The sequence below is a fragment of the Eleginops maclovinus genome, chromosome 23, assembly GCF_036324505.1.
Source record: "Eleginops maclovinus isolate JMC-PN-2008 ecotype Puerto Natales chromosome 23, JC_Emac_rtc_rv5, whole genome shotgun sequence".
Taxonomy (NCBI): domain Eukaryota; kingdom Metazoa; phylum Chordata; class Actinopteri; order Perciformes; family Eleginopidae; genus Eleginops; species Eleginops maclovinus.
In genome coordinates this window covers 19,119,750-19,142,806 of record NC_086371.1, presented here as the reverse complement: position 1 = coordinate 19,142,806, position 23,057 = coordinate 19,119,750, and the positions used below count along the sequence as shown (strand labels likewise).

The following is a 23,057-nucleotide window of genomic DNA, read 5'->3' as shown; positions in this document are numbered from 1 at the left end:
TTTGCTTTCAACTGACAAATTTGAAACTTCATAACCATGAAGATGATGTATTACTTCACTCAATTCAAATTGCTATTCCTCCTTGCCTTGATTTGATACCTAGCCAATGTGAAAAACTTACTTTGTCAAGGTAGCTGTAGCTCCACACCTTCCCGTCCACGAAAGAACGAGACAGGATGCGTCCCTGGGGGTCGAACTCTGTCTTCTCGCTCATGCTCCCCCTCTGCAGCCCGACAAGCTGTCCAGTGGTAGAGTAGGACACATTGACCACCGCCAGGCTGCTGCTAGGCAACCACATCGCTGGCCGGCCCTGAGCGTCGTACATGATGCGCAACGTGAACTTCCGGTGGTCGTCGTAGATCTTCTCTGTGCGCGTGTTGCGGTCAAAGTCAATGGATAGAAGATTGCGGCCATGAGCCTGAAGAAACAGGGGAAAGGAAAGGTTTATTTCCTGTTTAGTGTACTAAATATATCCAACAGGGCTGCAGTGACTCATAGACAACTCACTCTGAGCTTCCTCCCGAACACGGTGACCCGGCCCTTGGTCTGCTCCTTGCGCAGACGCCATTCAATGGAGTTGAGACCGTTGTCAGTGGGCAGGGTGATGTTTCTGCGCCCAATCGTAGGGCTGACGGAGCCTGCCAGGAGGTGGGGCTCTGTGTGAAAGCTGATGCCCATACCATTGGCGTACATCACTCTCAGGGTCCCATTGTTGCACAGCTGGTAGCTGTTCCTCACCTGGTCTGTAGGGGGAGACAAACTGGTGTAAGAGAGGCAAGGAAAGAAGCCACTAGGAAAACAGATGACCTTTGGCTTCCATATTTTAAGAAAATATGTAATTAATGTAAGAAAATTACATTTAAGGGACAGTTTAGATGTTTGAGGTGGTGTAACATGAGGTACTTATCCACAGTCAGTGAGGTTGATGATTCAGCATCTCCCAGTAGAAATTCTGACGGGAGTTAAGGCACGGAAACTAAGAAATGTACTGCAGTGATGTAAGCAGCAGCAAAATGTATTTTTGCTACATAAAAAAAAAAAAAGCGACCATAGAAAAATCTAAATGGTGTGCACTCTATTAAGAGTATTTTCACCACTCTATCTTGCTGCCTCAAAGCTCTTTCTATCAGGGAACTGAAGTACATCCATACATGTTCGAGCTAAAGCCACCAAAAACTATTGAAAGACAGAGAGATTTTACCTTGAAGAATACACAAGTTGCTGGTCTACTGCTGTTAAGATTTGATGAATTTGATCATTTGGAAATAATCTCAGAATTACACAAACTATCCCCTGCAGTCGTCCATATCAGAAGTACATTGGTAAGCCTCAGTGCCATAACTCCTGTCTCCACAGTACCTCATACAACCCCACTTTAAAACAGTGAAGAGAAATATCCCTTTACAAAACTTTTAAAGTGTAACAATTCTGGATGTGTATGGCCTTCTGCCTGAAAAATTAAGTTAACTAGAAAAGTTATAGTACAATCTTAAGCCGAGAAGCTCGTGTCAGTAAGAACCAGATGATGCCCATAAAATATATGGACCTGATTTCTCTTTGTACAAACTCCAAAGTAATCTGAATGAAAATAGTCAGGCTAAACTGACTCTATCTACAATCTGCCCATCTTTACAGTTTAATGACTCACTTGCAAACACAAGAATGGAAACAGATAAGCCCGTGCCTAATGCTGAGGCAGAATGTTCCCTCAGATGTCTGAAAACAGGCGTCCTGATCACACGATGTGATTGAAACGAGATAAAATTGTTTTCGGCTCAGAAATATCTGGCAGATGCAGAAAGAAGGCCTTTTTAAAAAATATAATTTCATTTACAAAAGGTTAAGGGATCAGATAGTCTGCTTTTGAAGCTCCTCTATAAATGACAGTAATCCATAAGGCCAATTTGTAATAAAGCTCCAGGCACATTTTTAACAATGCCTCAAACAGACAAGTGAAGCTTTTTCCATTGACTTGGCAGCAACGGCCTTTAGATAAATCTTCCTTGCTCTCTCTGTCTGAACGACCTCGTAATAAAACAGAAGCAAGGGAGAGGGGGGAGAGAGGGAGAGAAACGAGAGCTGGAGGGCCGGCGAGAATTCACTGTGCGGGAGTTAATGAAGAGAGCGAGGAAGAGAGGGAGATGGTTAAGTGAGTATGTCAGCAGAGAGCTGTGCTGAAACCCACACAGTGCGGCTGAAGCCTTAAATGACTTACAGCTCTGTGAACAACTCCTTGCGCAACGCAGGTGGATTCGCTGAATACATCTACAACTTATTCTCTCCGAGGCCTTCACACTTTCACAGTCTGCATACTCACACTTCTGTCACGCCACTGGTCAAGGAAACATTATTCTCCTTCTTTTCCTTCCTCTTTAAAGAACCAAATAAGCTCAGGGATCATGGGGGAAAAAGTTGAGAGCTGTGTTTTTTAAGTTCTATGCATGTGCATGAGAGGAGGAAGCTTGAGGGATGAGGAGGATTCACTCCGCGTGAGTTAATGAATTTTTTTTCTGTGGTGATATTCAAAAGCAGGATGATCCCAGCTGGGATTAGGAGCTATATATTGGTAATTTCACTTCATGACAGGTAGGGAGTAGAGAGTTGAATGTGGAAAGGAATGGAAAATAATTTCCTCGAGCCGGCTCACAGCGGAGTGAAAATTACAAGACTTTCAATTAGAGTCGGCAGGCCGGCGCATATTCACCATCACAGAGGGCGGCTATGTTTTGAATACTGAGATGAAGTAGCTTTAAAGTCTGCCAAAGCTCAGACTGCATAAAAACAGACCCACTTTATTGGCTGCTCTATAATTAATTAATATCATAAATATTGATTGATTTATATTGCCCTGTGTTGATGACTAGAGGCAAGCATTTGTCCACCCTCGTGCCACATCCTCTGCAAGTGTTTAAAAATTCATGAGCGGCTCGTTTTTCCACTGCACGTCCTGTTTGTGCTGCTGAGCGAGTCTACCTACCTTGAACCACGGTGTACGAGGCTTCGACGGAGGACAGGTTGGTGATGACGGTGACATCGTCATCTCTACTGGAGCTCTCAATGTCGATGTTGATGGAGCGCTCAATTTCGCGGTGGAGGCTCGTCACCATACCCGTGGGGTACGTGACGTTGGTCAGGCGGCCCTCGCTGTCGTACCTGGGGGATGAGAGCAGAGCGGCGAGGGAAGTACGACATGCATTGGAGGACAAAACTGAAGGATACTGCCACAGGAAACACATGCATATTTAGAAATTCAAAACTCCATTTCAATTCTTTGTATCTTTCATTTTCCTACCACCTGATGTTGTAAATATTAGTATTGCATTTGTCTTGGACACAACTAAATGCACTCAAAAACAAAACCCAAAAGGGAAATTAGGTCTTAATTTTCTCATGAACTCATTAATATTTTCTGATACTCATAGATTCATTGTTTGGTCTTTGGAATATCAAAGACCAGTTCTTCCCAGTTCCCCAACATGTCTTTTAATGTTTAGTTTTGTCAGCCTAAGATCAAAGATGGTCACTTTAATATGATATAAAACAGAGTAAAGCACTAAACCTCAATATTTAAAAGACTGAATACAGCATTTTCTGTAGTTTTTGCAATAAGCCTTCTAAAAAGCTGATGAAATTAGCAAATATTATTACTTCAATTCATAATTTGGTCATTTGACAAATCGTTGCAGCTCTAAAAACCTTTACAAGTTAACCTTAGGGGAACTGTCTGCAGTTGTAAAAGCTAACTCTGGGGGGCAGCAGCACACTGTGTGAGTTGTCAGAGGAATAATTGGGCATGCAGTAGAACATGGTGAATATAAAACCCGTGAAATCATTAATTTTGTATTTCAGGCGTGCAGGATAAAGTGGTGGACACTATCCCAAACACTCACTGGTAAAATGTGGTCCATCCAGTCTCGTCAGCTTTGGTAGCCAGGAGGCCCGTGCTGCCACTGTAGCCCATCAGAGCCACTTCCTGGCCCATGGCTGACACGCTACGCAGCCCTCCGGTGGGGTCCAGTCCCAGCGTCACCACCTGATTCTCTGGGAGCAGCACCAGCCGGAGCAGGCCGGTCCCTCCTCCCTGGGCCTGGCCGTCCCTCCTCACCTTGACCGTGTTGTTGCAGTTATCCACCAGCATGGCCAGCTCTCCGTCTGGGCCATAGGTGAAGTTGTAAAGTGGCTCCCCAGTCACTAAGCTGATTGTCTGGATGTGAAGCCCCTCCCCGCTGAAGACATACAGCTCCTGTTCCCTTGGTGATGCAACCTCATACTGCGCAGATCCTCCAAACCCCACGCTGGAGACGGCGGGGCCCGGCCTGTTGGCTTGCACAGCTCTGATGCGAATGTTGTTGAGGTCTGCGATGAAAAGTGTCCCATCAGGGGACACGGCCAAGGATGTAGGCGAGTTTAAGCCGGCATCTGGGGCGTAACCTTCATCGCCGTAGAAACAGTTGCAGTTGACATCATTCTTGCAGTCGCAGTCGGAGGCGACGCCAGCCAGGAGAGAGATTTCTCCATTGGTGCTCACCTAGAAAAGAAATGACCGAAAAATGTAATTACAAAAAAACTAAAGTCAACATGCAATGAAATAAAATGTCTCACCAAAAGCGCAATTAATTTTGTGTTATCAAAACAGAGGGGTGTAGTGTCTGTAGATCTGAAACAACCTCAGAAAGTCTTAAAAAAATAAAAACACCCACGCAGCCCGACCAGCTGTGCCGTCAATTTTTTGCTTGCCAACAAAATATGCCCAACACATTCATTCTAGCAACAACAACAGGGCGTACAGCACTTCACCATCTCATACCTGTCTAACTCTGTTGATCTTTTTCTCATCCGTCTCTGCGATGTACAGGATGCCAGTGTGGGACAGGGCGATGGCGGTGGCGCTCTCCAGGGCCGCGTGTATGGCCAGCTTACTGAGGCTGTAGTCGATACCCGGCACTTGACAATGCATGGGCCGACCTGCGATGATGCTCACCTGTGGGCAAGGACAGAAAATCAATGAACAAACTGATAATACCACAAATGTAAAGAAGTGCGCAGCCTTTACTCTCAAAAAGACCTTCGGTTAAACTTCCCATAATGAACTCCAGAAAGTACAATATTCCAAGAGCTAATTAATCAGTAACGTTACCGCCAGTGTGAAACTTTGAAAACCATGTTTGAACTTTTACTTCTAAATTGGCTTGAGAAAACCTAATTGGGACTAAATCCTGTCAGAGCCACCCTAAGGGTCTTGCGAAGGCAATGGAGCCTTGTGGTACAGACCTGGTGGTTCTCAGTGATGCGTAGGATGACATTGTTTTCCAGGACATAGAGAGAGTTGTCCATGGGGTTCACTGCAAGGTCCGTGGGCCACTCGAGACGCACCTAATAGGTAGAAAGAATAGTTAACTGTGAGATAATATATATACTGAGGGAGGCGTTCTGAAAGAACGCCAAGGTTCGCACAAGTCTCTTCTTCATTTTTTTTAAGTGACTGCGGTCTTCACTCTCTTCTGATCCATTCATTTATCCACTGTCTCTTTAATCCCCCCCTAAATCAGTCCCTCCCTGACCTCCTGGCACGTGTCCACACAAGCTCAGCACTCACTGGGTCGTTAGATCATCATCCATCACACCATCACCCCCTAGTGTCTCCTGCACTTCCCCTTTTATGAACGGCATACCTGGCTGACGTCCATGCTGGAGTCACAGCTCAGTGGCCGCACAGCAGTCAGATCGTTGGCCCCCAGCAAAGTGGAGATGATGCCGTTCTGGTCCACCTTCCGGATCATGGTGGCATCCACAAAGTACATCAGCCCGTTTTTATCCACTGCAATACCTGTCAACACAGAGATGAACAACGTGAGTGACGACTCATAACTCAAACGCTGCGGGGCAACCCAAAGACATTTTAAGTCAATTAAACAGCACTCTTTCCAACGGCTGAAAACGGATGGGAGCCCTGACAGCCCGATTGCTCAATGCTTCATCGAATGAGACTGAACAAAGTGATGTAGTGGGCATTGAACTGTTAGAGAAGTGTTAGTTTTGGGATGAGTCATCGGGATGCAGAGCCGAGCTGATGCTCCTCCCAGAGGGTGAATGTAGACTGCAAGCAGATTCTTTAGAAAAGCAAGTGATCTGTTGCACTCTATTTCCTTCCTCGGTTTCTCCTGCCTGCTTTGTTTTTTTGTTGTGCCCCCCCCCCCCCCCCCCCCCCATCTTTTCTACCTTTCATTTGTCTCTTCTCCTTTTCATCATTTACCAGTGGTGCTGTGTCGGCCTAACAGGCAGCAGGCATTCAACCCAGGTGTGTTCAAGGCAACTGTGCCCCGAAATAACTCCTAGACTCAACGAGATACACAGCAACAGATGGAGGATACAGGGAAGGGCACAGTGTAAATAAGAGAGGGATAGGAAGAGAAAGAAGGAGAAGGCAGAGAGAGGGCAAGCTAATGGGTGCTGTCTGGGTTTTCAAGTAGGAGTGAATCAGGGTCTCATTGTCTTCCTTCATAAACACTCACACTGAATATATATGTACTATGATCTGAAGTCCTACATACACACACTGGTGTCACAGGCAGGAAATGTGATAGAGTGACATCCTTGACAGTTTGGTGTCACAATGTTCTATGATCCATAAAAATAATTCCATTAATAAGTTCAACGTTAACCTGGTTTATAACCTCCTTCTGTGTCTGCCCTGCTTTAGTTGAGTCACAAGACGGGCACATAGTGAAGAAAAGGTTCTGAAATAATCAAGTAGCTGTTTTTGTAACATTGCATTTTAAGAATTCACCTACATGCAACAATTGATGATACCCTAATCATGGATCTGTAATCACAACCAAATATATAGGTTATTGGCTGCCTACCTAGAGCTGAAAGTAAAGATTAGTTTCCTCATAAATGTAAATTAAATGTCACACATTTCCACAGCCTAAGGGTCCTATTAGGTACAAAAACACATAAAAAAAAAGCTAAATAAATTATATTTATGATGTTATAAAACAGAGAAAATCTGCAAACTCTAACATTTTAAAAGCAGGAGTTGGAGAAAGAAAACGTTTTTGCTCGATAATTAACTGAAACGATTTTTTCAATAATTAACATAATTAATTTCCTTCATTTCCTTTTTGCCAGTGTCTCACCTTTGGGGCTCATAAGTGTAGCTTCAGTGGCTTTGCCTCCATCACCGCAGCGCTCATCAAAGGGCAGGCACTGTTCCCCGGTCCCAGCAACCACCTCTGCATTGTCTGACAGCAGACGGCCTCCTGTTAATGAGCGTACACGGTAAATTCTGCGGGAGTTGGTGTCCGAGATGAACAAAGCCCCAGATACTGGATCCACTGCCAGGAAGTACTTGTGGGTCGGGTTGTTACTAAAGACGAGATGAAAAGAAAATGTAAACAGTGAAAAGCTTGATTTTATATAAAGCACTTTTTCTTTTGTTAAGTTTTCGTTTATAGTTGTAAGAATCTTACCTGTGTCTGAAATCTTTGTTCCTTTGAGAGAGAAGGCGAGACAAAAGCACAACAAAAACAAATTTTAATTCACACAGTCTGCGGAGAGCAACCTACAGAGAGCAATACAAAGCTGGCTGTGGTGTGAACAAAAGCATTTAGCCATGGGTAAAAACACCCTTGAGAAAACATTATCTAGCACATTGCCATCCCCAGTGTCTCACTTTACCTTGTTTTAATGGAGGATGCGATCGTACATGTTCAATGCAATGAAAATACCTATTTTCTCCCTCTGTGTCACCTGTCATCTTACTTTAATCAAACCAGCCCTTCTTACATCCATCTAAAAACTTGTAAACCCCAATCTGCTTTCTAATGATCCTACCTTAATTCCAGGATGCCAGTTGTGTTCATAGATGGGTAGACCCTTCGCACAAAGTTCAGATCCCCGACATAGAGGCTGCCATCGGTGCCCATTGCCAAGGCGACCGGTGCCAGCAGCTTGTTGCCGTCTGCCAGGCCGTTACAGCTGGGGCAGGAGATACTGCGCCTCCTTCCATTTCCCATGACGCTGATGACCACCGGGGGCTGCTCCGTTATGAAGATGTTCTCACCACTTCCCTTATGAAGGATGCCTGGACAGGGCAGAGGATGGACAGAAATATAAGTAGATTCAGGACCATCATTTCAATTAGATGATCTGTGGTAACGTTACAGCAGCATAAGCTGTATCTCATATCCCAACATTTAGAGTGCCAATAAATTAGGCTACAGCAGTATAGTCCCGAAGGATGATATCTACTAACTTTGATGGTCCCCTGAACTTTAATCTCACAGTGCCTTAAGGTTGACATTTGTGTGAACAGATACAATGTCTCAAAAACGATTGGATGGATTCCTATCAAATTTGGTGCAGACTTTGTCCCCCTTAATAATTTCACTTTTTGGTCTATCGCTATCATTAGGTCTAACTTTCATTTGTCAATTACAAAACTAATGACATTACCACGATGTTTTCTATTTCTCACATGGAAGCTATACTACGATGGTGAACATTAAACATGCCAAATATCAGCCAGTTAGCATTGATAATGTGAGCATGCTAGCATGTTGATGTTAGCTTGAATAGCGCCTAGCATGGCTGTCTGCTCTTTATAGCCAAACATATATTTTTTTTTAAGAAAAAAGAGCAATAAAAATGGGAACTACTGGCATGTGTTTACACGCAGCTGATATTTTATATTTTGGGCTTAACATTAGCTCTTTTGATGACCAAAGTAAAACAGTGTACAATCACACTTCCTTCTCAGGAAAAACATAATTTTACTGTAGCGCTGGCTAACATAAAGTAAAGAGGCTTGGATTCATTTCCCCCACTACTGAAAATACCTTTAACCACCAATGGTTCCCAAGTTGTGTCCATTCCATTAGTTCATTGATTGTCACAGCAGGTGAACATTGGTGCATCAGCCCATTGATATTGCCCTGCTTTTTAGCATTACTGCACAGTGTAGATAATGGTATGTTAGATGATGCAACAAGAATGACTCCCCCTCGCCTAGAAATCAGTTTTTGAAAAACTTAAAGTATCTCTGCCCCCCAACCCTCTTCCACTTCCGTACCCCCTTCCTTTGTTTTAGTAGCTGCCACTGATTGGTTGTTGACGGTGCACAGGTTTACTAAGTTGGGCTGGCGTGGATGAAGGATTCAAACTAGGTGAGACAACTCAAGCTTTTCCTGTGAAAATCCACACTGACAGGTAAAAAGAGGCTCTTGGCAATTGCATGTGAACCACATGAAGCACACAGACTTATCTCCTCCCCAAGACAATAGCACGTTTAGTGAGCTATACAGTACTGTAAACATGTGCAACACGGGGGAAAGAATAAAAAAAGATGAGGATAACAGGGAAAAATGTTCCCTTCGCTTTTTTTTAGGGAATATACGTATGTGTGTGCACGTACCACGGCGTGTGTTGAGTATATGATGTTTGTCGAGTGACCAGCCGCCCAGACTGGTGGGATCCAGTTCGTAGCCTTGCAGAATGGCTGTCCTCTTCTCCCAGAGGATGAGACTGGCACAGGACTCGTATTCATAGCCCACAGACACTACAAGTAGGAGAGGATACAGGTGAGAGAAATAGATTATAAAAGAGGTGAATATCAGAGAATAAAAAGATGAAACCAGAAGCGAGGCTGTGAAAAACTTCATCAATCAGAGCATTAACTCCTAAGTTAATTTAAGTTGTGAGTTGACGTGTGATACACAGAGAAGCTAGTTAGCACCTGTACCGAAACCTGCACTCGCACCTAACTAACACCCTCACACGCTGCTAAATCAATTAAAAACCTTGTTAATTGGGCAGATTAGCCGGTGGGCCTTTAAATGTGCAGGCTGCACCGTTTGCCAAGAAGTGAACCCTGATGCACATGGCCGAATCTCAGCTGATTTGTAATAAAAACTCAAATGAGTTATGATGACAAGTTAAGACAAGTTGTTTGTGTGCATACGTACGTTTACTGTTCAAGCATGTGCTGTTATGTTTAAACTTGTTAAAACGAAATGTGTGTTAACACATCAACTCCCACTTGAGTAACAGTGAGAATTCTGTTACCAGCACATTTTCAGCTTTACTGCAAACAATAATGTATTATTCCTGCATCTGTATCCAAGCTTAGCTAAACATAACTTAATCCTAAACCTTGTATTTGATTTGTGAGCTTTGAGAAACGTCAAATTTACAGATACTCTAGAGAACTATGGGATCTTTGAGTGTATGTAATTTCCCAAACAGTGTGTCCCTGTTGATTTTACTCCACACTGAGGTAACCAGATGTCCACTGCATCTGTGGCCTGACAGCAGTATTTGGCTGACAGCATCTGTGAGGGACTGTGACAGCAGAATGTAATAGCACCGAGGCTCCCCTGGACCCATGCTAGATGCTCCAGCAGCTAACTGCTAACTCACCCTGATGGCTAATAACCCTTCACCACAGATACGGCTGGCCGACTGAACCAATCGTGGCTTCAATGAAAAATGGACGTATGAAAAAAAACAAAAGGCAATTAACTGTGACTATACTTCCTAATGGATGGAGGCCGAGTTTCTGGCGTATTAACCCTCCTTCAGCTTCCCTTATTAGCCCTCTCTCTCTCTTTGTCATAGCCAGTGGTGCCTTACTGGTAAAGTTTCTAGTCAACTGGAAAAAAATCCCAAACACTTATTACTGCTTCTCTTCTGTCCAACCCTTACAACTCATGGATGGATCACTGAACAGATCTACAGGGAACAGGCTTGTGGGCAAAAAAGTCTCAGGCCCCCCTCTACAAAATATTATGAAAAAAGACACATCAACTAGCAATAGAACCAAAATGAAAAAAAATGATTATCAGAGACAAAAATGGATTTAAAAGAGACTTAAACAACAACAAAGAAACCAAAGCAACTACAAAGAGACACAAAATGACCACAAAGAGACTCAAAGATGTGCAAAACAGAAAAGGGTCATATCAACTACAAACAAGAACTACAAAAAGACAAAGAAAATAATTCAATTTGAACTAAAAATGAAAACAAACACAGATAAAGTAAAATGAGATTAAAAGAAAGTTAATTGGGACAGAAGTTGATTACAAAGCTGCACAAATATACAAAAGGGCTTAAAGAAACTACAAATGGAAACAAAAATGACCACTAAGACAAAACAATTATGTGTAACATGTTTGAAGAGACCCAAAACAACAAGTGTCTGAACAGCTTTAAAGTGGGTGGTGGGACCTTTTGTATATCTGTGGACAGAGACCATTTGTCTCATAATCTGCCAATGCTTCCACTCACCAACAGCTTGAGAAAGCCCATAGACCCGCTGCCCATATGCGTCGGTCTTATCCCAAATGTACGTATAGGCCAAATTGGGCGAAGCATGGAACCACTTCTGGAAGAGGTGGCCCTCCACTGCTACCATGAGGTGAACCTTCAGCAGGCCCATGGACACCACCGCTGGGGTCATGGTCACCTTGAGCAGGGAGCGGTAACCCTGATTCCTGGAGCTTAGGTAGCACAGCTTTAGACTCGAGCCGGGCACCTCGATCTGCTCATGCAGCACCTGGAAGACAAAGAGAGAAGATGACAGGGGAGGGGGATTAGGCGGGATTAGAGAAAGAGGGTGTAATGGGGGTCACGCTTCCACTGACGGCTGAAGGACAAAAAAGGGGAAAAAACAATGGAAGAAATAAAGAAAAAGAGAAAGAGGGGAATAAATGGGGGGAAGCTATGGACGTGAAAGAGAAAGAGAAGAGATAGAAAGGAGAGTGGGGAGAGAGTGAGGGAACCAGAAGGGAGATTAGCCGGCTGCCAGAGGTCAGTGGTACTGCACCTGTGTCTCCGGTATGATGGGTTTCTCCCCTGGCTTGGAGCTGAAGAAGGAGGAGAGAGGGGATGCAATCACAAGAGGGTCAGGCCTGACGAAGCCGCTCAGGTCACAGCCCGGGATCGTGTTCTCTTCTGTCTTAAGCACCAGAGTGTCCATAGCATAAAACTGGCTCCAGGGCAGCCACACGGTGCGCTCCTGGCTCAGGAAGGGGGCGCGCTCGAACCGCAGAGTCAGTGATGCACCACCGTTAGCTATCAGGTCAAACCTGGAGAAGTTTAGAAGAGGACGGGAATGAAGTACAGATGGGGACGCTGTGGTGGACGAACATTTGGACTGTCAGTGTTTCTAATAAAGTTTAAAATCCACTGCTTTAATTTAACAACAAAAAAACAACAACAATTGTGCAAAAAACTTTAGCTACACATCTAGAAAGAAAGTTTAGACAACAGGTAAAGGTCTGAAATATAAATAGCACAATTTAAGAACACTGGGCTCATTGTGGAAGAGATTTTATGAGATGTTCTTTAACCTTTTGTCTCCAAATGATGATTAACAGCTGTGGGCTAATGATTAGTATAGAAATGTTGTAAATGGCCCAAGCTTTTTAAGTGTCTGGACTCACTGCTGCCTCTAACCACTGCAAGGAAATAACACTCATCAGAACCAAACAAGGTCAGACAGGGACGTGAGAACATGTGCATTCAAGTCATAAGTCCGTGAAACTGGTTAGTAACTGCCCCTGAAATGCAAAGTTAATTAAATGTTACAAGAAGTTCAGATGTTTCAGCGTCAACTCGGCTTAACTGGAAGAAAATGCTGCAAGGAAAAGCGTAGGTAAGAGGAGGAGACCTGAGACAGGAAACACATAAATCGTACATTTAATGAATAGAGGTCAGCTTAAAGCACCAAGGAGCACATTTTCAAATAACCCTGTTATTGGTGTCAGCCAGACTTTAAATTCAATAAAACTTGTAGGGGAATATTGGACAGAAAAGTTAAGTAAAAAACTTGTCGGAAAGTGAAGTTCCTGCAAGAGAAGGGGAGAAACATGTCAGGTGAGTTAACCAAATGGAGTCGAAGGTGAGTATTAAAGAAAGAGCTGGGCTACTTAAAAATCCAATTTCAAGGTTGCTTTTTAGTTCTGCTTGAAAAGTTTCTTTGATAGCCCTTTCATTCGGTTTCACATATTGAAACACGTTTATTTCAGGTGAAACTTCTGCTGTTATCAAGCCTTATTAATCATAAAAAAACTAAAATCTTATTTCTAGCAATTATCCCCAAACATCTGACAGGTTCACTACATTGTATTATTTGAAATGTTTTTTATATTTCTTGCACATTTTCCATTGTTTTCATTCAATTTTCTTACTAATATATTTTCACTGACGATATTGAGTTTTGACTCCCAGTTGTGTTGTTCTTGTAAATACATTTCCTCTGCTCTTACTCAAAGTCCTCTTTTGCTGTATCTGATTATCTATTGCTGCAACAGCTAAGATTCCTCAAGGGATCATTTATGTTTTCTAATCTAATCTCATCTAATCTCTTCTAATCTAATCTAATCTGATCTAATCTAATAATAACGCCTATGTGGTGAGGTAGTTTCAGCAAGGAGAGCTGGGTAGCTGTTGTACATACATTCCATCCTGCCGTGTCAGCGTGTATCCGTAGTGGGGATAGTTGACAAAAGACACGTTCACCCCCACCAGAGGGGTTCCATCTGTAGTCAACACCTGACCCCGGATCAGAGATGCCAAGCTGGAAGAAGACAGAAGAGACAGAGTGAGAGAGCGATAGTCAATCTATCAGCCCAATCTTCCTAACCATCCATCATCTGGTTTGATTAATCTCACCATCTTTCAATCATCCAATTTGCCCATTCATTGCTCCGGTCTTCCACCCCTCATTAATTAGAAACAATCAGCAAACTCCGCCATCTAGATTAGCTCTTGTCAATCATGTATACAAAACATGACAATGTGGGATGTGTGCGTAGGTTTGCGTGGGACTGTGTGCCTTGGAGAACTGACACATATAGAATAACATATAACTTCACTTTGATGAGCTTTCCTTTTAAATATCTGATGTAGGCATTTGTAAATGTATGCAGACAAGCAGCAGCCCCATGGACAGTGCTTCACAGCTCTACTAAATCTGCGGGGAGATCTTGGCTCGGCCTGCTTTGGCTCTGGAATTTGATAGGGCCTTGGCGGGCTCTGTGAACCATTCTAAAGTCTATTTGATATTTGCGTCATGGAATCTAAAGTTGTGCCATTTTTCACGGCATACATTCACATAAATGTCAAACCATCGGAGAGCATCAAAGCGGCAATATTCTCTAACATGCAATCTCACAGGCATATTCCCCTTTAACATGATTGGCCAGCATGAAGATGACATACATACATTGTCCTCATGTCAAATATACTGTATGTCTACCTGTGCTATGAAACCTAATAAGGGTTTTTTTTGCCATACCTCGAGTTGAATGGGTTTTCCCCAAGAAGGATATGGGTGCTGTCCCGTCCCACGAGCATCTTGACGCGGTCGTAGAAGGAGCGGACGCGTGGCTGGGACATGGGGTTCTGCTGGATGACCAGGAGAGGGTCCCGGGAGCCGCGGCACAGCGGGCTGTTCTGACAGGGACTCTGGATGCAGCAGTCTGGGTCCATGCAGTCTGTGAGTCCATCTGGGAGAGCAGTGACGAGGTAGTGGTTTAAGAATGGCAAGGAATGCAAAAAAGCTACTGCCAACTTTTAACAATAAGATTGTTATTGGCATTCAAAGTGAGAGCTCTCATCATGAGCTCTCTATCTTAATTCCATTTCTTGAGTTAATTCATTATTTTTTCTAGCTTGCTTTATTCCTTTCACAAGCATTGTTTTAGCAAGAGATAAAGTGCAGTTCACCCCAAAATACATATTCACTCTAGCTACATTAAACAACATGGCATTTCACTTGTTGAGCTCTTGAACGCCAAAAAATACATGTGAGCAGTTTTATGTAGGAACTATTTTCTTTCTCCTGAAGTAATCACAATCCTTTTGTCCTTTCACGCTGCCCTGTGCGCAGTGATATGAGTTACATCCGAGTCTGGCCAGAACATCGTCTTTCAATGTATCCTATTAGACATTTGAGTGAAATTGGCATAAAAAGCATATGAATAACGGAGTTATGGACAACAATGTGTTTTGTGAGGTCACAGTGACCTCGATGTTTGAACAACAAAGTTGAATCAGGTCATGCAGCAGTTTAACGTTTGGGCATGTTTGAAGAAATGTTCTCAAGGCGTTCCTCAGATGTTGAGTCAGTGGTGTGGACGCTACAGAGGCATAAAATAGTTCCTACATGAAACTGCTCACAAGATCTGTGGATGATGTCGAGCCACAAGGTCAGGATTTCTGGAAAAAGACATAGCTGTTTTTTGAAGGTATTTATTTGGCCCTTTTTATCTCGTTACATTATATTTGAGGGAAGGCAGTCACCTCTGAAGCCAATACTCTCAACAGTTAGCCACTCACACTAAACTTATCTACACTGATAAATGGCTCTACAGGCTAAATATATTTGTATCTTGGGGCAAATTGTCCCTTTAAGTGATTCCTGCACTTTTTCACCTCAAAGGTTCTCCTGCTACCCCCAAACTCACCTCCTTCGTTGTCCTTGTTGTCGGCGCAGGAGGTCTCCATGGCAACACTGCATCCGGGCCCCCTCCAGCCTGTCTGGCATTCACAGTGCCAACTCTGCTGTCCCATGGTGCACTGGCCGTTCCCGTTACACAAGTTAGGACAGCCGTCTGCGAGGAGAGGACAGGAGGAGAGAGGGGGAGGGAAGGAAAGAAGGTAGGAGAAGAGGGGAGGGAGGGGTTGTGGGAGATAAGCAGGGTGATGCTTGTTTGTTTTATCACAAATGATGCACAGATGAGCACACATTCATACAAACACACAGGCGCGCTCATGTGGTTATGATAGACCAATGAGTCTCCCTCAATTCAATAAGCACGTGGTAGCATATTATAAATATCGATTGTTCAAAAAATCTATTCAATTTAGCACGTTCGATTTTCATGCACATCCCATGGCTCTGCGCCCTTTGGGATGGCAGCCAATGGAGGTGCGTGTGTGTGTGTGTGTGTGTGTGTGTAAAAAAACTCTTGATTCACTTACTTGTTTGAGCCCCACACCATCATCACACTCTCTCTCTTACTTATGATTCAGTGTAGGTAATGGGATTCTGATGGCCTGAGAGTAATGCTTTCTCATGAGAGAATGGGATTATGTTTGATAGGGTGTGTGTGTGCGTGTGTGTGCACGTGCGTGTGTGTGTGTCTGTGCCGTGGCAGTCTATGAACTAATAAACCTTCACATTAGTTTATGCAAAAAGCTCTACCAGAATCTGAGGCCCTGGAGCCAAGAAAGTTCTGTAACTAGCATAGCAAGGCCACCCACAACTCCAGAGCGACTTTAAGGCGAGGAAAAGCAGACATTTTAAGGGCATCTGGATAGGGAAATTTGCAATTATAGAAGACAGTACCGTCTTGAGAAATTACTATCTGGTAGATTCTGGTCGGTTGTAATGGTGATTTTTTATTTTTCAAAGAATAGCTTGACATTTTGAGGAATATGCTAATTCATTTTTTGCAAAGTGAGTTTAGCTTAGAATAAAGGCTAGAAGCATCTAGCTGGCTCGGTGTAAAGGGCACCTACAGTATGAAATGTGTGGATCTTTTTTGCTTATCTCTATAAAAAGGTGTTTTAAAACTACATCTTGGCTAGGAGCAGTGACCTTGTAATGGTGGTAAAACGCAACCAGCAGAGATTCTAGGTTGTTATTGCCCCCGGTTATGTCCCAAACATTAACTTACTGTTCACATTTTCTCCTTTTTACAATTTAGACTCGACCAAGCTAGCTGTTTACACTTGTTTCCAGTCTTTGTGCTAACATCAACTCAATAGGCCTACTAATTTTCAGATATTACAGTAGTATTAACCTGCTCATTTAACTCTTTGTAGGAAAGCATAAGGATATATACAATTGATTTAAGACCACTCCTATATCTACACCTCATCTACAAAAGGTGTCCTTTGATTTTCACGGTGTTCATCACACTTTATTCAATAGTAATGCATTATTTAGTCGCTGTGTAGTGTATTGCAAAGCAAAACCGCTGAAAGGCATGCTGGGTACAGCTTTCTGTAGCTCTCTTTACAGCTTATTAGAGTACATTCAGACAGTTGAAGACAGAGAGACCAGAGCTCTTTGGGACATCAGAACAGGCATTTTTTGGAGAGACCAGTCAAAATAATTATACGAAAGTGGGTCCAAATATCCGCTAAATGCCAAAAGATAATAACTTTTGTTTGTCAAAGCTCACTGTGACATTTTTATTTTTTATAATTTGCATTCAGGCTGATACACTGTTGCACATCAATGTCTTTTTCTAAAAGACCTTTAACTCCTGGCCTTAAAATTTTCCCTTTTTGCTTTAAATTATAACTTCTAGCATCCACCGAGTCTGTGTGTTTGCCACATCATAATCCATCAGGGAGAGTCGGGGGAAAAAAGGCAAAATGACACACAATGACAATGTTTTCTCCAGCAGCACAAAGAGCCTCTTACAAACTTGTCACAGTGATTTCCTCCTCAATAAATGAAGGAGCAGGATGCGACACTCTTAAGTCTACCCACGGGATATGGTGGCAAAGACGGGGTTGACTGATAAAACAATACGTGCATGCACGCAAAGGCACTTACTAAAAAACACAAACACACACAGACACACACCCAGCACGACGCACCCTAGAGATATTACCTGACATTTCCCACTCAGTCGTAGTGTGCTGACAGAGTGGGGAGGACAAAATAACCCAGCTAGAGATTATGAATATGAAATGCTTTTCATTGAGTCCCGCTCAATAGATTAATGAACATATTTTCACTCAAGTTGCCCTGTAGGATTTTGCCCTCTAACAAATCGCTGCATCAATAAAGCCATGCATTATGAATACAAATAGTGCAATCTAAACCGTGGCAGCGTCTAAATTAACAGGCATTTCACCCCGATTGGCATTTTATCATATGTCTCAAGCACCAGGCGATGAGGGAAAGTCAACAGAGGACTTTGAGAAAGACGCCATCTTGTTTGAACTGCTAAGAAAAGGGAGGAGGGGTGGGCAGAGAAGCTTAACCACGTTTTCAGCTCAACAAGAGGAATCAAATCAAAGGTTTTTATCTTTAATTATGACCATTTTCTGCATCAGGGGACTGCTCACAACGCTGTATTAACAGTCAGGCTGGAATAGATTGTCCCCAAGTATTGAGCTCGGGGAACAAAGACAGTTAGCAGTGATTGCCTGTTAAATGGAGTTGCCATTTAAAGCAACCAAATACTTATGAAGCACCCGGACAGGACAATCCATAGTGGGCATTGATCGGCTTGCCTGGGCAGGCCTGACACAAGACTCCTCTCTCTTTAATGCCAGGGACCAGTCAATACCCGCTCATACTAACTAGAATAAAGTGGGATTTCAGAAACTATTAACTCCACCTTCCTCACTAATGTAGTTGGACTCTGATAAAATCCCCTTAAAAGGAGAAGAAATTGCCTTGGGTTATGGGTCAGCACACACACTCTGGTGTGGTGTGTGTCGGGGTGTATGGCTGGATAAAGAAAGATACTGTGCAGCGCTGCGAGGGAGGAGTGAGAAGAAATGAGAACTTATTGCATGAAAGAAGACTTTGAGCTAAAAAGTTCCAACATATTTTCCAATTCCCCGTGTTTCCAGATGTGTCTCCTCTAAAGGTCATAAAGTGAAGGTCACAGCCATAAATCCAGTTGCCTATAGATGGACCAGATAACGCTGCACTTTCTCGGATAAACTTGCACTCATCCACTCCTCCGGTTCCTAATGAGCTACCTTGGAAATTATATTGATTACTTTACCCCTCTGCTTCACTTTGGCTCCATGCGTTCTTCTTTACTCTCCCTCTCTTTTTTTGTTCCCTCTTTAACCCTGCGATTTACCTTTTCTCTGGGCTGGCTCTTCATAAAACAATGAGAGCTATTCCATTAAGTGTAGAGGGTGAGAGGACACTCTCAACGGTGCTCCGGGGACCTGTACTGTCAGGCAATCTGTGCCGCTCTGTGTAACCTGACAGAAGTTCAGCAGCGAGGCTATCTATTAAGCATTCCTGCGTTCATGTGGGACAACTTACCCTAGACATGCACCTTTCTCTGTTTGGATTCATGTTTTACCTTACCCATGATTTTATGTATCTTTATGCGATGTTACTTAACTGTTTTTTTTTTTATTATCCGAGCTTGAATCGGAGGGTATAAATTGAACGAAAAGATAGAGAATCTGGAATTAGCGTGCTGAGTCACACTAACGCAATCAAACACATACATTCTCACAGAAATTAATGTATAAACCGCTGCACCATGGCTGGGACTGTTGGCACACATACCCAGATGTAATCACACACTTTTTGACATCACATTAAGGCCCTGCATCAGTGGCCTATGAAATTTGCCAATTACCTCAAAAGTTGTTTATGGCTTTTACCGTTTTCTCCTCATGTGAAGCAGCTGTGTTTATGCAATACATGACTAGAATACCTGAGCAGAGTTATGTGTTTCTGTTTCAACATTCGAAAAATCTAGAGCTCACACACACACACACACACACACACACACACACACATGCATGCACATCCACACACTCACAGCACAGCCCCTCAATATTGTTGATACCACACTAGGCTCTACGGTACCCCACAACACATCTAGGCTCAATGACAGCTGGCCCCTGCTGCAGCGCACTGCTGTAAGTGGGAGTGCGCTGCATGCAGGGAGTCGTCATTGAGGCTGGCACCCTCATCTACGGACAGTTAGCACCACAGAGTCTACAGAGCCAAGCCAGGCCAAAACCCACAAATGCAGCAGATAGCTACTACCACCACAGGCTAAGAAACAAAACACCAGAGTCAGATACGGTACCTGCTTTGTCTACCATGCTCCCATGGTCTGCAGTGGGAGAAAACATGCAAAAGGTAAGAGACGGGGAGAGTATTTCTTTTTAAATAAATGCAAGCAACATCATGCAGAGCTGAAATGAACAACAGGCAAGCTGAGATAAGTTAACACCGACAGTGTCTGGTGCTAGTGAAGTGTACTTTGCGCCAAGCTGGAGCCTGACAACTCTTTCATCTTGGGCTGATGCTGCAGTCAAAGCTGCCCTACTTTCTGATGGGGGAATGGGGAGATCATAAACTGCTATTCCCCTGTGCGTATATATATATGTGTTGGCATGCGTATACATGTGCTGCAGTGCGGTGTTTGTTTGTGTGTGTATCACATTGCACTCACAGTGTTTGTGGTGACAGGGAGACTTTGTGTCTCAAAGCACTGTGGGTGAATCAAAGGAATCTGGCACTCATCCATCCGAAGTGACATTGATGTAGGAATGAGACGAGGTGATTGACTGACATTAAAGACACTCGCACACACTACCACCACTGTGCGCATGCACACACGCACACAAACAATGCACTGGAGATATTTTTGGATCACAGTGAGGTGAAGAGTTGTATCTTTCATCCAAGTTACTTTGGTGTTACAAAGGCCAAAGAATCTGACACTCCTGGGTTGTGCAGTAGAGAGGCAACCCATAAGCGCCTAAATCCTGCTATTTTGTAAAGCTACCACCCCCACTTTTATGGTGTTTGCACCTCTCTTCTCTGTTCGCCCACCTCCTATGTCACACATGTTCTTCAGATTTCCCCTTTTGCCTCTACTTTTCCAGATTTCTTTTAACAAAGTGTAAAGGATCTGCCAGTTTGTTCTGACTGGGTTTACACACACACACACACACACACACACACACACACACACACACACACACACACACACACACACACACACACACACACACACACACACACACACACACACACACACACACACACACACACACAAATTGGGGCGCTTACCTATGGTGCAGTGCTCTCCATTCCAACCCTGGTGACACTGGCACTTGCCGTCCTTGCAGGTTCCGTGTTTGATGCAGAGCGGGTTGCACACACGCTGGTCGCAGCTCGCGCCAGTCCAGCCCTCCTCACAGCGACAAGATCCACCCATACACACTCCGTGGGTGCCACAGTCCACTGAGCACACCTCTGAAGGAAGACAGGAAGATCTAGATCACAAATATTGTTCTGGGAGTCGAAATATTTTAAAAGAACCCCAAACTTACTTTATTTAGCTCAGCAGTAACAACATATATTCAAACCATTCTGTATTTTCTAATTGTATGTTGAAGCTAATTGCTAATTGTTGGTTATATGTGTGCCAAAAGCAGCTAAGAAAGCCTCAACAATCAAACCTACACTCCACAGAATCAAATGCTCCAGCTTCAATTTAAATCAGTGATATATTTTTGTGTAAACAGCATTTCCAAGATAATTTCCATTACAGTCACAGTTTGGGAGATGTTGCAGGCAGCGATGGAGCATGTTTATAGATGTGAGACAACCCCGCCCATGTGCTCAGCACCCCTGATGTGCAGGGAAATGCAGTACGTACAGCTGTTTTGATGCACACTTGCTGAGAGATACTGCAGCGAGGAACAATGTTTATCTTTATTAAAGCTAAGCATTTATTTCTCTCATAAAAAAATACTGCATCTGTGTTTGTAATCCTGACACAGGGAAGCAAGAAATGGTGGGGGATGCTGTCTGTCTTACAGCAGCTTTATTTTATTGAGAAAAATAATCGTGAAAGTTGAGTATTTCATAATGAAAGGCATTTTATAAGCAAAGTCTATCTTGTTTTTCTAGGGGATTATGAGCCTCATGCACAGGAATGGACTGCAGATGAGCTCCATTTTCCTCTTGTCCCCGACACAGACTTTATTAACTCAATTTATATATAACAAGAACATATGGAAGTGTTTATATACTCGATGAAGGTTGAAAAGACATTGCAATCAAACAAATATTTTAGCAGGAGGCAAGACAGTGAGTTCTTCTCATTGTCACAGTCAGGTGTGCAGAGATTTTTTCAAATGACCTCCATTAGTCTAACAACACTTCATTGGCTCCTAGGGCAATTCAGAGTCAATGTCAAAGTTATAATAAAAAATAATAATCTATAAAGCTCATAATAGTTTGGCTCCAGAGAGCATTTTTTACTGCAGTCCAATCAGACCTCCAGCTAATGTATAGCCTGATGACCTGCTGTGTTGTTTAGGGTACAATTAAAATTGTTCTAGGCTTATATTGGCTGCTTTGTGTGCGTGTGTGTGTGTGTGTGTGTGTGTGTGTGTGTGTGTGTGTGTGTGTGTGTGTGTGTGTGTGTGTGTGTGTGTGTGTGTGTGTGTGTGTGTGTGTGTGTGTGTGTGTGTGTGTGTGTGTGGGTTGGGTGCGGGGGTGTGTACTGGTGTTGTTTGTGGGTGGTTATTCTTCAGTTTTTGTTTCTTTTGATCTTGTAGCTGTTTGTATACAATGTTGTGACTTTCATGTGACGCTCATTGTAATGAAATTTGCTGTATGTGCCTGGAATTGCCCATCATGCATTCTGAAGACTACCCTGATAATCATTAAAAGGTGTCATAACCATACTGGCCCTGACAATGATGATTGTACTTTGACACTAAAGTCCCAGTCACATTTTGTTCCTGTTAGCTCCAAATTGGCTAAGATAAGGCAACAGTTGCTCCAATCCATTTCTGAGAAAGTTGTTTTGTTTGTGGTTTTGTAAATTTCATCCAGACAAAACCATATCAGCCTTGAGTAAAAAGCTAAACTAATTAGCAATGCATCCTAGGGGACCACACAATATGTTGGAAAATGGGTAGTCAGAAGCAGTTTTCACTTAACTGTTATGCCCAAACTCCCTTTTGTTTTTTACTCTGCTCTACTGCAGTCCTTACCCATAGAGCAGTCGGGTCCCATCCAGTTGGGGTCACAGCTGCAGAGCCCGGTGTCTGGTATGAAGGCCCCGTGTCCGTGGCACTGATCTGGGCATTGGGCCCTAGGCAGCTCGCAGTGAAGCCCCCCCCAGCCCGGCTTACAGTGGCACTCCCCATTCACACAGATGCCATTGTTGGAACATGTTGGATCCAGGCAATCCACTGCATCACACCACAGATACACCCATGTGTGAAAAAGGGGGAACAAAATAAGCAAAACGCAATGCAGGCTAGACAAGTCACATCAGAGACATACATTTAAC

General features: G+C 43.4%; 1 protein-coding gene across 2 annotated transcripts in view; it reads right to left on the bottom strand.

Annotated features, from left to right (window-relative positions):
• The window catches only part of tenm2a (teneurin transmembrane protein 2a), a 158,835-nt gene that overhangs the window by 5,839 nt on the left and 129,939 nt on the right, over nt 1-23,057 (bottom strand). The window contains exons 11-29 of one of the 2 annotated variants that reach the window (XM_063876845.1): nt 22,756-22,956; nt 20,816-21,001; nt 19,824-19,850; nt 15,474-15,620; nt 14,303-14,513; nt 13,463-13,582; nt 11,828-12,089; nt 11,290-11,557; nt 9,416-9,559; nt 7,837-8,086; nt 7,473-7,493; nt 7,140-7,369; nt 5,673-5,827; nt 5,272-5,373; nt 4,808-4,981; nt 3,891-4,528; nt 2,978-3,153; nt 508-743; nt 122-418 (exon numbers count right to left, since the gene is read on the bottom strand). In XM_063876845.1, coding sequence (XP_063732915.1) covers nt 122-418; nt 508-743; nt 2,978-3,153; nt 3,891-4,528; nt 4,808-4,981; nt 5,272-5,373; nt 5,673-5,827; nt 7,140-7,369; nt 7,473-7,493; nt 7,837-8,086; nt 9,416-9,559; nt 11,290-11,557; nt 11,828-12,089; nt 13,463-13,582; nt 14,303-14,513; nt 15,474-15,620; nt 19,824-19,850; nt 20,816-21,001; nt 22,756-22,956 — 3,845 coding nt within the window. The remainder of the gene's footprint in view (nt 1-121; nt 419-507; nt 744-2,977; nt 3,154-3,890; nt 4,529-4,807; nt 4,982-5,271; nt 5,374-5,672; nt 5,828-7,139; nt 7,370-7,472; nt 7,494-7,836; nt 8,087-9,415; nt 9,560-11,289; nt 11,558-11,827; nt 12,090-13,462; nt 13,583-14,302; nt 14,514-15,473; nt 15,621-19,823; nt 19,851-20,815; nt 21,002-22,755; nt 22,957-23,057) is intronic. The other variant, XM_063876846.1, reaches the window with a different exon arrangement.